The sequence below is a fragment of the Callospermophilus lateralis genome, chromosome 3 (assembly GCF_048772815.1).
Source record: "Callospermophilus lateralis isolate mCalLat2 chromosome 3, mCalLat2.hap1, whole genome shotgun sequence".
NCBI classification, from domain to species: domain Eukaryota; kingdom Metazoa; phylum Chordata; class Mammalia; order Rodentia; family Sciuridae; genus Callospermophilus; species Callospermophilus lateralis.
This window is the reverse complement of record NC_135307.1, coordinates 24,636,294-24,651,577: the sequence shown is the minus strand read 5'-3', so window position 1 is coordinate 24,651,577 and position 15,284 is coordinate 24,636,294. Positions and strand designations below refer to the sequence as shown.

The 15,284-nt window shown below is 37.0% G+C and overlaps 1 protein-coding gene across 14 annotated transcripts in view; it reads left to right on the top strand.

Annotated features, from left to right (window-relative positions):
* Positions 1–15,284, top strand: part of Nrxn3 (neurexin 3) — a 1,468,922-nt gene that overhangs the window by 1,313,865 nt on the left and 139,773 nt on the right. For 10 of the 14 annotated variants that reach the window (XM_076848054.2, XM_076848052.2, XM_076848058.2 and 7 more), the window contains 2 exons: positions 9,472–9,561; positions 14,711–15,018. In XM_076848054.2, the coding sequence (XP_076704169.1) occupies positions 9,472–9,561; positions 14,711–15,018 (398 nt within the window). The remainder of the gene's footprint in view (positions 1–9,471; positions 9,562–14,710; positions 15,019–15,284) is intronic. The other 4 variants (XM_076848056.2, XM_076848055.2, XM_076848060.2 and 1 more) reach the window with 1 other exon arrangement.

The following is a 15,284-nucleotide window of genomic DNA, read 5'->3' as shown; positions in this document are numbered from 1 at the left end:
ATAAATAATCATGTATGCATACTTCATTTCCCCTCAAAGAGTACGATATAAGGAGAGAATGAAGAATCCTAAAGGTGATATGCCCCTGGTTCATCCAGTGATGTCCCCTAGTTACTCTTTCTATTTTTGCATAACAAATTACTCCACCACATTTAGTGGTTGGCATAAATCATAAAAGTCCCACTTATAACTTCACAGCTTCTGTCGGTCAGGATGTGACAGCAGCTTAGTTCACTGGTCCTGGCTCCAGACATCTGATGAGTTGTAGTGAGGATATCAGCAGGGGCTATTGTCAGCTCGGGGTTTATCTAGACCTGGGAAATCTGATAGCAATGATGGATAGCTCTGGCAGATGGTGACAGGAAGAATCTGCTCCTCTCTGGATTTTATTTTTGACCTCTTCTTTTTTGGCTGTTGTCTTCTCTGTCTCAGATTCTTGTCTTGTGCACATCTCCATAAACCTTCTTTATGGTGTGCTCCTACTTTCCTCAGCATGAGGGGTCCCAGAGAGGCAAAGAAAACATCTCAAGTGCCTTTTGTGACTTATCTGCAAGTCCACATTATGTCACTGCTACCATATCCTGTCACTGAGAATCATGTGACTAAGTCCAGCCTACTGTCAAGGTTGGAGGATCAACTTACTCACTCCTCACAAAGAACAGAGAATTCTAAGTCTGCACCATAATCTTCATCTTCTGCAAAATGTTTCATTAAAAATATATGATTATTTAATGTGCTGATGACATAAAGCTAAGAGAGGTAACACTTTCCAGAAACAAAAAACCTGGAGGTAAACATTTCATTTTCTTAGCAGATGAGGCTGTTATAAAACAATAAATAAATAAGTAATACTAGGATCTTATTGAAATCCTGCTTTGAAGTTCACAAAGCATATTGCATGACTGCCCAATCTTTGGAGGAAGCAATTCAGCTGGAAACTCTCTTGGATTTTAGTTGATAATGAGCCAAGAATGTAGCTGTGCTGTGATGCAGTCACGTGTACAACTGTTGCATACCAGTATATTAGCCAGGCCACAGGTGGGTGGTGCTTGGAAGTGTGATTCTTACTTTTAGATCCTTTGATAATGATGTACAGAAGGCTCTCAACTTATGATAGTCTAACTTACACTTATTTTTTGTGCTTTACTTTACAATGGTGTGAAAGTGATATACATTCAATGGAAAACTTTAAATTTTTCCTGGGCTAGCAATATATAGTATCATAATGTCTCTTGATGGTGAGCAAAGGCAGCATGTGGTAGTTTCCAGTCAGATGCATGATCACAAAAGGAAACACCAAACACTCTCCAGTATAATATGCTGCTGAGCTATGATGTTCAGTAGGTTAGGTGTATTAATTGCATTTTTTTTTACTTGTATTTTCAGTTTACAGAAGGCTTATTAGGGTGCAAACCCAAGGTAAAAAAGAACTTCTGTATTTGTTGGTAGACATGAGATTCAATGTTGGTCTATGCTATAGTTTAGATTTTTGAATGTCCCCCAAAATGCTTATGTCTTAAAGATTTGGGACCCATAAAGTCACTATTGGTAGGTAGTAAGACCTTTAGGAGTGATGGCCTTATAATAGGTTATTAGATCATGGAGGGCATTTCTTGAAGTAGGACTTCAGAACCTTCCTTTCTCCTTCCTCTTTCCTTTTGCTTTTTTGTCTATTGAGGTGAGTGGTTTTGCTTTATCATGTACTTCTGCCATGATTTTCTGCCTAGTCAGAGGCCAAAAAAATGCCTCCAACCTAGCCTTGAACTTGAACCTTTAAAATCATAAGCCCAAATAAACCTTTTCTCTTTTTAAGTTAATTATCTCAGGTGTTTTATTATAGAGGCAGAAAGCTAACACAGTTAAAAGACCTGTACTTTATAAGCACCAGAGATTCTATAAGATATAAACAGAAGTATTACTATGGCAAAAGTTAATTGTAACACCACAGATATAAATGGTGGTTTGATTTTCTTATTCATAAGGAAGAAAATATTCACGGGCTGCCCTATAAAATGTCCTTATAAGCTTTCTAACTGCCTTCGGAGTTGTTTGGATGCACTGACTTTTAAAAATCAAATATTCTAGCATTCTGTCTTAAAAACACTGAGTTCAGTGTCCTCTGCTTAAAACAGTGAAAACCAAATATGAGAGGAATGAAAGGAGATGGAAAATGGGAGGGGGAAGATGAGTTGACAGAAATGAAAGAAACCAACCAGATGAAAGTCAAACAGGGAGATCACAGGGAGGGTGGACATGCCAGAATGCAGGGATCATGGGAAAGAGTGAGTCCCGAAATAACACTGTGGCTTTTGCAACAAGGAGGAATGAGTGATAAGAGGAAAGGCCCCTGGGGGACTCTTGAAGAGATCATATGTCAAATGGCTGAAAAAGAGAGTAGTAAAGCTTTAGTTTGAAAAGGAAATTTGGAAATATTTGACACTGAAAATTGGGCAAGGAAGTAGTTTCTGTTGAATTTGCTTTCTTTTTAGTTTAACTCTTCTGAGTCAGGTACTTTTTCTAACAAAACAATAATCGCATATTGAGAATTTGCCTGTCGTGGGCATTCCCACGGTGCTTCACATAAAAGTCCTCAGTTCGTTCTCTCACAATCCCACGTTCCAGTTATTACAAAACCTATTTTACGTATGAAGACGCCATGGCTTACAGACACAGCCAACACACAGATAAACTCAGCGTGTTTACCAGAAAGTAACCAGACAAAATCCAAACATCAAAATTGCCATGTCACCAGGCATGGTGATGCACGCCTATAATTCCAGTGACTTGGGAGGCTGAGGCAGGAGGCCCGTGAGTTCAAAGCCAGCTTCAACTAAGCCACTCAGAGAGACCCTGTCTCTAATAAAACATTAAAAAAGGCCTGGGGATGTGGCTCAGTGGTTGAGTGCCCCTGGGTTCAATCCTTTGTACCAAAAAAGAAAAAAAAAATTGGCTTGTCTATCAGTGCATATTTGAGATTAATTATAGAAGGAAAAAAAAGTGACAATGTTTAAGGAAGCAAAGTAATTACAGTCCCTTTTGTTGTTGTTGTTGTTAATACATAGCTTGTCATTTTTGAGGGTGGCTCTTAAGTGATGAATGCTAGGTACACCTATCCTATAGAAGAAAGTTGCATTAAAAAAGTGCTTGAAAATATTCTCTCATACTATGGGAGTAAATAAAGATGTTGCAATTGACTGGATCTGGTTTTATCAATCTATCTGGGATTCAAAGTATTCTTTATGGATGAGAAAAGAGAGGGGAAACTAGGAAAAATGAACTCAAGCAGGAACTTAACATTGGCCTCAAAATCCAGAGAAATGATAGAGATTGGAGAAATATGCCCTGATTATTGAAACAAGGAAAATATTCCTTAGCATCATAACACTTCAACAGAAAAAGCTCTTTTGTTTATGTTTAAAGTAGGAAAGAGTTCTTCAGTGTTAACATGTGTGTGCACGAAATGTCCCTTGAATAGCTGAATGTACAATACCAGGGTTCTGTCACTAACCTGGTCCCTGTTCTCATCTCCTAGATTGAAAGATACTAGCACATGAGGATTGAGTGTTTGTAGGCACATCAGTGAGAGAACACAGACAGAGGCCCAAGTTCAAGGGAGATAGAGACTAGAGAAGTTCTGGAGGACTCTTCAGGTTGGATTCCACTCCTTTCCCACCCTCCCACCACAAAGTCTAGTTCCCTATTTACTAGGAGAAAGAACTTTCATCTGGAAGCCCTAGATTTTTGTTAGGAAAAGATGTTGAGAATTAAAATTCCCACCCTCTTCTGATTCTTATAATTCTTACCTGAATTATTGCATTTAATTTATTTAAAACCTTGCAATATAAATATTATTCTTTCTCTCTCTCTCTCTCTCTCTCTTTAAAAAGATGAAGGCTTCCCTAGAGTAATCGCCCAAGTTCACAGAACTGGTAAATGTATGAGATAGGATTTAATCCAGTGAGTCTGACTCCGTGATCAGGGCACTTTTCACCCATGTTGCTTAAAGAGCTCAACTCCTGTGGCCCAGGCATGGTGGATCCATGCTATGACGTTGATATAGGAAGGAAATGGCATGTCCCTGTTTACTTCCATTTTGAAACATATCCAGAAATCTTGTGGAAGTGGGCCTCATCGAGTTAAGTCAGGGTCGGCCTGGGTGATCCACACTGCTTTCTGGGGATCCGCATCTTGTCACATAGGAAAAGTGGTTCTCTTTGTTCAGGGAATCACTTAAGTGAGTCTAGAAAATCTCCCTTACTTAATCATGCCTTGTGTTCTGGGTCTATTAATTTACTTCCCCAAGCTGATCAGTTTTCTGTTCTTAGACATTAATTTCTTTACCATGGCATGCTAAAGGATCAAGGCTCACAACATATAAATGGTTCTTTTTTCTTCTGCCCCAAAGGTGTGTTGTGAGGATTAATGAGATGGTGCTTATAATTGCATTTTGAGCCCCTTGGATGAAAGGCACTTTGTAAATACCAGGTATTAGTTCTTCGCTGAGGTCCATCCATCACTTACCAGTGGCCAAACAATCTTGATGCCCTTTAGGTAGCACACCTCCCTGTCTTCCTCCAAGAGGGACACTCTGAGCCAGTGTAAGGAATGTGGCCAGAACCAAGCTCACAGTTTCCCCAGTTCCTCCTCTTTACTGTCATGCATTTGCTTTTAAACTCACAAAGTGTTCCTTGGGGACAAAGGCATGGCAAGAACCTGTGAACTGCCCTACTCCTTGAGCCTGCTCACATCGATTTCCTTTTGCCTCTGGCTCTAGTACACAGCATTTGGTCTCTGATTGTTCATTAAACTCACTCTCTCATTTTTAAATGTCCATAAAGCAATAGGGAAAACTTTTACTTCTTTTATTCCAGGGCTCAAAACAAAATGAAAAAAAAAATACCTCTGGCATTAATTTTGTACAGGTAATTGTCATTACAATATTCCTATTAGCATGTTCACATGCTTGACAATATTTCAGATGGTATTAAAAATCCACCTGCAAAAAGCATTTTTCTGTCAGGCTGGTGCAAATTGCCAGAACCTTTAAGCCACTCTTCCTCAACTTAGCAGCAGTATATCATCATTACCTGTGGCTGAACCAAGAAATCACATTTGTCAATGCCTGAATTGCTCTTTTATTTTCAATGGTCTTAGAAGCCCACTTGTTTTGGAAATGGAGTTAGCTGAGTATAAGTTAGGGGATGCAAAAATACAAAAAGCAGTGGCTGGAGATTTGGGGGATACTTAAGATGCTTTATTTTCTATGGCCAGTTGATCTTTGCTAGACCATCTTGTGAGGCCAAATGAGATACAGTCATCTTAAACAAAGACCTGGTAAGATTCTGTGATCATGGAAGCCTATCAGGGAACAAATATGCTTCCTTTTAATCATTAGGGGAGTTTAATCATATTGATATTAACAGTTGAAATAAATTGGATGTTTTTTAATATTTCAGCTTTGTATATACTCTCTTATTAGTCTACACTAAGTCCTATAGTAAATTGAGAAATTGGGAAACCAAGGCTAAATGACTTGCTCAAGGTCACAAAACTAGTAAATGACAAAATTAGAACTCAACACCAGATTTGTCTCCGGATCCCATGGTCTTAACTCTTATGCTATTTTGATTATAGCTTGGAGAAAATTTGTATGACTTCTGATGAAGTGATGTATGCTTAGACAAATAAAGTATAAGAATAATGCTGTGCTGTTTTCAGTTCTTCACTTGAAACAATTTTTACTCCTTTGGGACTGTTAACAAATTTAACATCCTCAGATATACTGATGTCTATTGGGGAACATATTCAAGGTTCAATTTGCTTTTCTTGCCTTTCTTCCTCCATTTCCTTTTCCTTTTACCTTAAATGGATTCACCCAAATGTAGAAAATGTGAGGTAGTTCTGCACAAAGGTGCTAGGTGTATGAACCAGTTGGGCTTTAGGAATTGCAATTCAGAATGTTCTGCAATTTGCAATTATGTAACTCCACAGTGCATAGAGTACATGTCTCCAGGTGGTGAAATACTTGATAGCAAAGCCGATCATCCCAACGAGAATGACCGTAGGAAGCCAACTATCTGAAAAATCTCAATTCTTTACCTCAAATGGAAGAGAATAAAGAGAAACACAATACAACACACACACACACACACACACACACACACACACGTATTTTAAGTTGAATATACTGTGACTAAGATGTTTTCCAAGATTCAGTCCCATGTAAGTGAATGTCAGATTTATACAAGTAATTTAAGAACTATTTGAATATCTCTCTATAATTGAAGTATCTCTCAGTGTGTTTAAGAACTTCAGTCATTATATATTTGTTGAATTAGTAACACATTTATACCTCTTTTTAATGCCATTATGACATAACTGCCCATAAAGCCATTCTTTCATGAATACAGCTTTATTTTCTGTTAAAGAATTGATTTCACTCTTTATTTAAAATTTCATACTGATTGCTATATGAAATGTACAAATGAATGTCATTAAGGATTTAACAAGAACATATATGAATTTGATGAGGTTTGTTCCGCTTGTGGAGTAGTCCTCTGTATGAATTCTCATATGCTGAAGGTTGTTTGCTATTCAATTAATCTAGGGAATGGGGCTCGGGGCAATGAACTCATTCTCATGCACATGTTTCTAAAACAGTTCTTACTAGTGTTTGAGATAAATTAGAATAAAAACCAACAAGAACATGAAAAGAGACTAAGAACAATGTTAATGGGGCAATTTAACCCAATTTGTTTTTCCAAATGACCTTCCATCTTTCACAACTATTATCCTTAGAACCGGATGCTATCAATCTGGTGTTGAAAACTTAAAATATTTTTCTAAATGTCTTTAAAGCTAAGGTGGAGAAGAATGACTCTCTTATTTTTGGAAGGGTCAAAGGTTGAATTGTGGCTATGCTGTTCTCACACCATATCACTTATTGATCAACATAATTAACCCTTTTTCTAGCCTGTGCCATGTCCCAAAATGATTTCCAATGGTACTTTATGTCTCAAGAGAGACTAGGTGGCAGGTATAGGTATATTTCAGAGGGCCAAGAGCCCTATGTTTTTGAAGGGAACAAATCAACATAATTAATTAATTTGGTTCAAATATAACCCTGGCAATTTGGATTTTGGTTGCTTCTAGCTCTGCCTTGCATGTTACTAAGAATTTGTAGCTTTATTTTTATTATTAACCTCACAAGACATTTCCACTGTGAGTAAATATAGTAATGAAGGTCATGGCTGTATTTAATGTTATAACCAAAAATGATAGAGACAGAAAACCCCAATGTAACAGAATTTATTCAAGGAGAATCTGGCACAATCCAGTTTCATTTGAGTATAGTATTCCATTGTGCTTAAAACTTTAGAAGGTGAATGACACTCCTCACCCTATCTATTGCCTGTGGGGTAGAATTAAGAGTTAGTGATATAGGTTCTTTTCAGGAAAGTGCATGGTTCTTTTCTGTAGAAACATCAAAGAATTTACCTAAACTTATTTCAAATTAACAGAATTCTAGGTTTGCAGATCTACCAGGGAGAACCATTATAATAATCAGTAATCAGTAGCTATATTAACAGGTAAAACTAATTTCTCTCTCTCACTGTGTGCCTACTGAAACACCAACAGGTTAAGTTGCCTTGCCTGTCCTCACCTCCCCCTTCCTTTTTTTTTTTTTTTGGTAAGAAATGAAATTATCCACTGCAAGTCAAAATTATTAATTGTTCTTTCTATTCAAGACAGTTTTCCTTTGATATGCTAATATATTATGTTTTATGCCACCCAGAGAGGACTCCATAGTGTAGGCTGGGAGCACATCCATAGTTGCCTCTTCTGTAGCCTTTCTTGTTGTTTTTTTTTTTTTTTTTTTTTTAATTTGAGGGTAGTAATGATTATGAGTAATCATCTTAAAATAATTTGTTCACTGAAGAAATGAATGGGAAGCCAATATCCCCCAGTATCGCTACCCTTCTCCATCCCATCCCCCCATACATACAAGCAGAATAAAGGTCCTAGTGAGTCACACATGGAATCTTTTCAACTGATGATAATTCCTATATAGAGATGGCCCTACAATTGAAATGCCATGCATGCCTCTGCTCACTTGGTCTGATGCTATATTAAAACTTAATATTCTTTCTGGCTTTCAGACTTCTTTGTAAATTGTTTCCAAGCCACCTGTTTTGAGATTTTTATTTCATTTTTTAATATTGGTAATTTGCAATGGAGTTCCCTAAGTTCCAATATAGGGCTATGAATCAAAAGTGATGAATTACAATTCCCTAGTTTCTGCAAGATCAATGTGAGGTTGGCTGACGAGACAGAACAGTTCCCAAAGCATGGCTTCATTATTTTGCTATTTGAAGCATATTCATTAAGGGTGAATCTCCACAACACCACTCTCCAAGTCTCTCCTAATTAGAGAAACCATCTAGGAGTAGCAATAACAGTTACCAAAGGAAGAGGGGGAGATGCTAGCCATTAAAAGCATTATGTTTTAGCCTTGAAACTAATTAGATATTTCATGTTTGGAAGAAGTGTTCCTAACAGGCTTTATGAATGGATGTTTGTTCAGGAAGAGATTCTCATAGAAAAAAAAGGGAGAGGGTGGGAGGGAGAGAGGAAGAGAGAGAAAGAAAGGGAAAGAGAGGGAGGAAGGACTAGGTAAACTTACAAGTCGGCATCTCTCATAGTAATGAGATATAGGTGCTAAAAATCTGCATAAGCTATACCGTTATACTTATAACTGCCTTTATTTCCAGATATTTATTTGAAGTTCCTCTTTTTTTTTTTAAATATGTAATGACCTGGGACAAAGAGAGATCTAAAGAGTCACTTTTACTCCCCTACCTATTTAACACAGATGAGGAGGTACCTAGGTATCCTTTATGGAATTAGCCATCTCCCTCACACATAAGGGCTGATTTTGTTGTCTTTGGCTTCCCTCTGCCAAAGGGTACAGCTGCTACAGACGCTTGAGAAGGGGAGATGGGGGAAGGACTCAGCCCAGGCTTCTAGGGGGATGAGGTAGAGTTATGGTGGAACATGCGTGACTGAGAGGATGAGTGTCCCCGTCACATGTGACATTGATCTGGCAGGTGAATTACTCACAAGTCAAAGAGATCCCCATGCCTAAATTGGCCTGGTTGCAGTGTGGTTAGAATAAGATGGAAAGAGTGAAGGTAAACCTATTTCTGTAAGTGGCCATACCTTGCACTGGTCTCAAACCCACGACACATGACCAAACCATGGTGGAGCACAGCATAGCCGAAACTAACCTGACCCCAAACCTATCATCCGAGGACAGAGTGACTTCAACTCCACCTCTACTAAAGATAAATTGAGATAAATTGATATCTATCTCTAAAAACTTCATAAAACAAACCAAAAACCTAGGATGTTTTTTTTAATGACTTATTGACTTTTCAGATTGTTCTTTAAGCTGTTTTTTAAACTTTAAAGGCAACACTGATAATGAACGCTTCCAAATGGTAAAACAGAAAATCCCCTTCAAATATAACCGACCCGTAGAAGAGTGGCTGCAGGAAAAAGGTAACCGTCGTTAAAACTTTCATTTTAAAATCATTTGATTCTAAACCCTCATTTTTAAAGCCTGCAAATAAATGTTCCTTAAATGATAATCGCCTGCTGCATAAATGACTGTTTTAATTTTCATTATAATTTGTGTCAGCTTCCACCTGCCATATGTTGATAAATCATGCTATAATACATTGCCATTAAAATACAGTTAAAGGGACTAACATCTAGCCTGCTATCAGCATGACAGCCACAAACAAGAAATTTCAGGAACCTCTAAAAAAAAAAATGTATTATGGCAATTTAACCACTGCATGACATTATTTGTTAATTTGTTTTAAATTACCTCTTACACCGAAGCTTTCTAAAGAAATTTCAAAAGTACTATTTAAACTCATATCTCGAGGCTGTTTTGATTTTCCTAGTTGTAGCATGGTTAACCAAAAAACCATAGATCCACTCTTAGTAGCTTAAACTGCTTAAAACAAATGCTATAAGGGAAGCATTGTGTTTTAACGTTTGTTTTTAAACAAAGAAAAGAATGAATTTTGCTTTTGCATTCAAACCTGCAGAGGCAAAAAAAAAATTTTTTTTGTTCTGTTTTATTTTTTTTATAAGAGATTCATTGCATCCTAGTTGCTGACAGAAACCAAAACAAAAAGTGTTGCTTTATACTTTTGTTGTGTGATACCTTTGTGTGTTGAATGTTTTATGCAACAAAAGTGTAAGTGGTCAAGACAACGAGTTGGAAAAGACTGCACAAGGCAAAATAGCAGTTTCTAATTTGCCGAAGGAAAAAAACCACTCAATAAAAGAGGGCAGCGGTTATAACTCACATTAGAATTTTCTTTGTGGCTTCTCTTGCATAGAGATGAACCAATGTTTTTCAATGAAGAATATCATCTATCTCTGAGGAGCTATGCACTTTATTTTTTCTTGAGCTCTCCTGTCTCAAGACCTCAACCAAGCCCTTACAATTTGCAGAGATTTGATGGACTTACATATGAAGAGCAACTAGGGATATTATGTGGTATGCAACTTAAGCAACAAGAACTACTGCAGCTTTAAGATGGGTGAACACATTCAGACCTTTAAAAAGGATAATCCTCACCAGGTCTTAACTGTTTGCCCTGTTTTGAAAACAAAAATGTGGTCTAATTAAAAATAAATTAAGAATAACTCTAAAAAGCATATAATAATTTTGTTTAGTAATCACCAGCTCATAAAGTCCCTTTAACATTAAAGACAATGACTGCCTCACTTTTCAAAAGGAAGGGAGAACTGGATGCATGTCTGAGTCTCATGTGCCTGAGAGAACTTTTTTGTTTCTTTCAATTTTATGTTAATAATATTTTATTTTACTCCATTGCCTTTTGAAGTCTAAGTTTAATAGCATGCCAGGCATTTTCATTTGTATAAATCATTATAAATTATTAGTAGGCTTTGAGTTTTTCTTATGATAACATCATTATCAGTTGGCTTTCACTTAGAAGGATGCTTCAGATACCCAAATTGAGGGTTGGGATGGGGGAGGCGTGGTTGAAGTGGGAAGGAGGGAGGCATCCTACCTTCTTAATCAAATATACATATGGGTTAATGTATGCAAATAATATTAAACAGGCTCATTTGCAAACTGAGGTTCTCGTCTATCAGTTATTTTCACTGGTATTCCTTATTTTTTCTAATTTGGGTAAGTAACGTCTATTTATTCTATTACTTTACCTCTTCCTCTGCCTAGCTAACTTTCCTTGCAAAAAGGATAAAAAATATATACTGAAAGACCTTGTAGAAACAATGAATATGAAAGGTAAAGATGGAAGGATGAGTAGACAGACACTTCAGGAAGTACTCGGAATGTCTCTGGAATTATTTCTATCACTGGGGAAGAGATTTGGGTCATAGCATTCCCAAGTCTGTTTCCGGCTCTGTCTACTATTGACTGAATGTCTGACCTTAGACGATCCACTTAACCTCTTTATGTCTCAGATTTCCCATTTGAGGAGAGGAGAAATAATACTGCCAATTCCCCAAGGGTGTTCTGAGGTTTAATTAATTAGTCTTTGTGCCACACTGACTGGAGACGTGCAAAGATTTAATTTAAGCATATGTGGACTTGATGTCGAAATGAGGTAACAATTAATGACTTCCAAGAAGATGAGCACCTGAAACAAAACAAAAAGTAACTCCTGTTTTGATATCACAGTCATGATTTCACAATATTCAGACTAGAATGTGTGTGTGTGAACACATGTGTGTATTTGTGTATGTGTAGGCATGTTTGTTTATAAATGGTCATCTAATAAAAATTGATCAGAGGAAGTGAGAACAGTGTGTATAATGAGATCTGCCATTGCTTTTGAGAAATCCAGGACAAATGATGAAAGGTAAACTTTCTTGTCAGTCCTTCCCATCCTTCATGGGTTGGCATATTAATGACATTTCCCACTCATCCACGAGCTCCTGCTTAGCAGGGAGAGAGAAGTCAGTCAGAGGAAGGGTCAGCAAGAAACTAAGTACGTTCCACTCTTCCTTTAGGGATTTGCAGCTTTGCCATTGAAGTCCTAACCCAAGGTACACAGGGCTAGGAGAAGGTTTTGATACAAAAGAAGAGCAGATCTTGCTAAGAGTAGACCATAGAACAACTAAGCAAAGAGAAACCCCCACTTTTCCAATGGTGTGAGGGGAAACTAAAGCACAGGCAAACTCTTCTTTCTCACCCCCACCCCAAATGACTTTGTTTCCGAAAAGGGATTAGTCAAAACCCTCTGGAAAAGCAGTGCAAGCCAACAGTGAAGCAGCTGTTTAATCTTCATGTCCCAAATCATGTCTTGCCTTTCCTAATACTTGGGTTAGTCTAAAATAATCATAGACCACTTTATGGAGTGAACCATAGCAAATGGATTGAAGGTAATCCATCATTTCCAGCCAATTTAATTCAGCGCTAAATTTCAGTTTCCTCTGGCCCTCTTCTTATTTGTAAGCATTGGCAGAATGAGTATTTCCAGGAAAATAAGTTGAGAACCATTATAGGGGTTACCATTGTGAAGTACTTTCAGGAATATTAGAATATAGAGCCCTGAACCTATGATCAAGGCTACTTAACCACTAACTAATCACCAGTGCTGGATTTCATATGAGAGAAAGAGAGAGAGAGAGAATATGAACAGGCAACAGCTGTGTACATGGAAGAGCTACTTGACCCTGGGGTCCTCTAGGGTAAGATATTTCACCCTAGAAAACTTCTATTAATCAGCTTCTTATAATGTTTAGCTGTTTCAAATGCCGATAGTAAGTTTTGGGCTCTCAGGAAAATCTGTTGTCAAGAATAAACCATAAAGAGATATGAACTTTGGGCCATCACTCTCTATTACTATACATGATGCATGTATATACAGAACACTGAAGGAATTGATTGGGAAATAATGGAGATCTATTAGTTTTGTTCAGTTGCACCCTTGGGATGCGGAAAATTCTGCTATTGTGGAGGCCAGCAGATGCCCTCTCTATGCTGCAGAGATTTTATAAAATACAGAATATTCTCACTGTAATAAAGTTCTCTGATCAATTCTTCAACCTCCTAAATGGGCATTATTTATAAATGATTCTTGAGTAATAGGACTTAGGAGTTGCCCCAATGAGCCGAGTTGACTCTTGTCTGAAGAGTACCCTCTGAGCGGTACATACTTACCCTTCTCTGTCTCATCCTTGTCTCACATAATGAGAAGGTATTCCACATTACACACCAGAAATTCAAGATGACATAGCCTTTAAGACTCTGTGATAGTGGTAGCTGTTAAGATTCCAAACATCAAAATATAATACTATTCTTAAGTCAGAGATTGTGCAGCAAAAACCTTAGCCTTTTAAAACTACATTTTTTTTTAATGAAGCACACAAGAATAACAAAATTGTTTCCAGTTATTTTTTACTAAAACAACTTAGGTGATTAGATTAAGAATGAATGGAACATTGTTTGATCACTAAAAAAAAAAAAAAAAAATCAGAAGGGATATATCTAATTCCATTAACAAGTATCTTTTTTTGTTCCCTTTCTCCATATGAAAAAGCAGAAGGAATCAGTCTAAAGAAACCAAGAAGGGCCTTAGCACGTTGCTGTCATGATAAATTACAATGAGTTTTCAAAATCCTTTTTTTTTTCCCTTCTAGGAAAGATCTAACTTGAGACATTTTTTTTAAATAAATACAAATAGTTGGGAGTAAAATTTGTTCCATGATTCCAAACTCTATTCTACCATGATTTTATTCTAATAGTTTTCTTTCCACAGAATTATAAATAGTCCTCAAACAGAAACTCTAAATAAGGTGAACTACAGATATTCTTCAGCCCATTAACATGTCTCTATATCATTTAAAGATTTTTATGACTCACTTTCTTCATAAATACATTTTTTAAAATTCACTGATTCCAAAGTTTAGGAACTTTATCAATGCCTACTTATTTTCCATATTTTAGGGAATTATTTAGTTCTATGACCAGACCTCCTACTCTATAAAAATATTGGTATATATAGAAATGTATCTGCCATGATATTGTTAAACAAAAAAAATAATGGCAGGATATTATTCACTAGGAAATTGTGTATTGGGCAACTACTAGAATGTCTATTTTTTAAGTATGCAATTAATTCATTTAATATGAATTTAATTTAATCATCAGGCCTAGGTTTTTAATTCCTTGCTCCCAGTTACCTCACTGAGTTTTTGTTTGCCATATATAACTCCTTTAGGTTGTAATGTTAATTTTTACCTTAAATCAAAGCTGTGGGCACATATTATTTTTTCTAATCATTGCCTGATTTGGATATTATTTTATCCATTTTTTTAATAAATAGAAACATTCAAGAAGACTGAGTTACATACTCAAGAAGACTGACACGTCTCTCATCACTGAAAAAAGATTTCTTCATCCTTCAAATAAAAAGTAAATAAATAAACACCTGATGGTTCAGGATTTTCAGCTAGACAGTGGAAGAGATAACTGTAATGAAATGTTACTTGCCAATGCTGACATTGAATTTTGTTATCCATTTTCCCCCTTCAGTTGCTGAAGGAAGCCTGTTTTGTGCCTGATCCATTCAGACCAGGCAAGGTAAGGAGAGAAAATGTATGGGAATAATAATGTTTCCTCCACCCAACCCACTAGGCCGGCAGTTAACCATCTTCAACACCCAGGCGCAAATAGCCATTGGCGGAAAGGATAAAGGACGCCTCTTCCAAGGTCAACTCTCTGGGCTCTATTATGATGGTTTGAAAGTACTGAATATGGCAGCTGAGAACAACCCTAATATTAAAATCAATGGAAGTGTCCGACTGGTGGGAGAAGTCCCATCCATCTTGGGAACAACACAGACGACCTCCATGCCACCGGAAATGTCTACCACAGTCATGGAAACCACCACCACAATGGCTACTACCACAACCCGCAAGAATCGCTCCACAGCCAGCATTCAGGTAAACCTTCTTCCAGGTATTAGTTACTTCTGTACTTTTGCCTTTAAAACCTTACTATTGTGGTCCATTTTCTATAAAGTTAGAGATATTGAGTTGCTATGTTATAAGAAAGATGCCTGCAGATGCTCATAATAATAAGATCCAGTAGTAGAACAAGATGAAGTCACTGGTAAAGAAGTTATAAAAGTCTTTAGGCACTCCTAGGTTATTATTCCTATCATATTTTTCACTGAAATGGTAAAGCTGTTATTCAAAATGAGCAATGG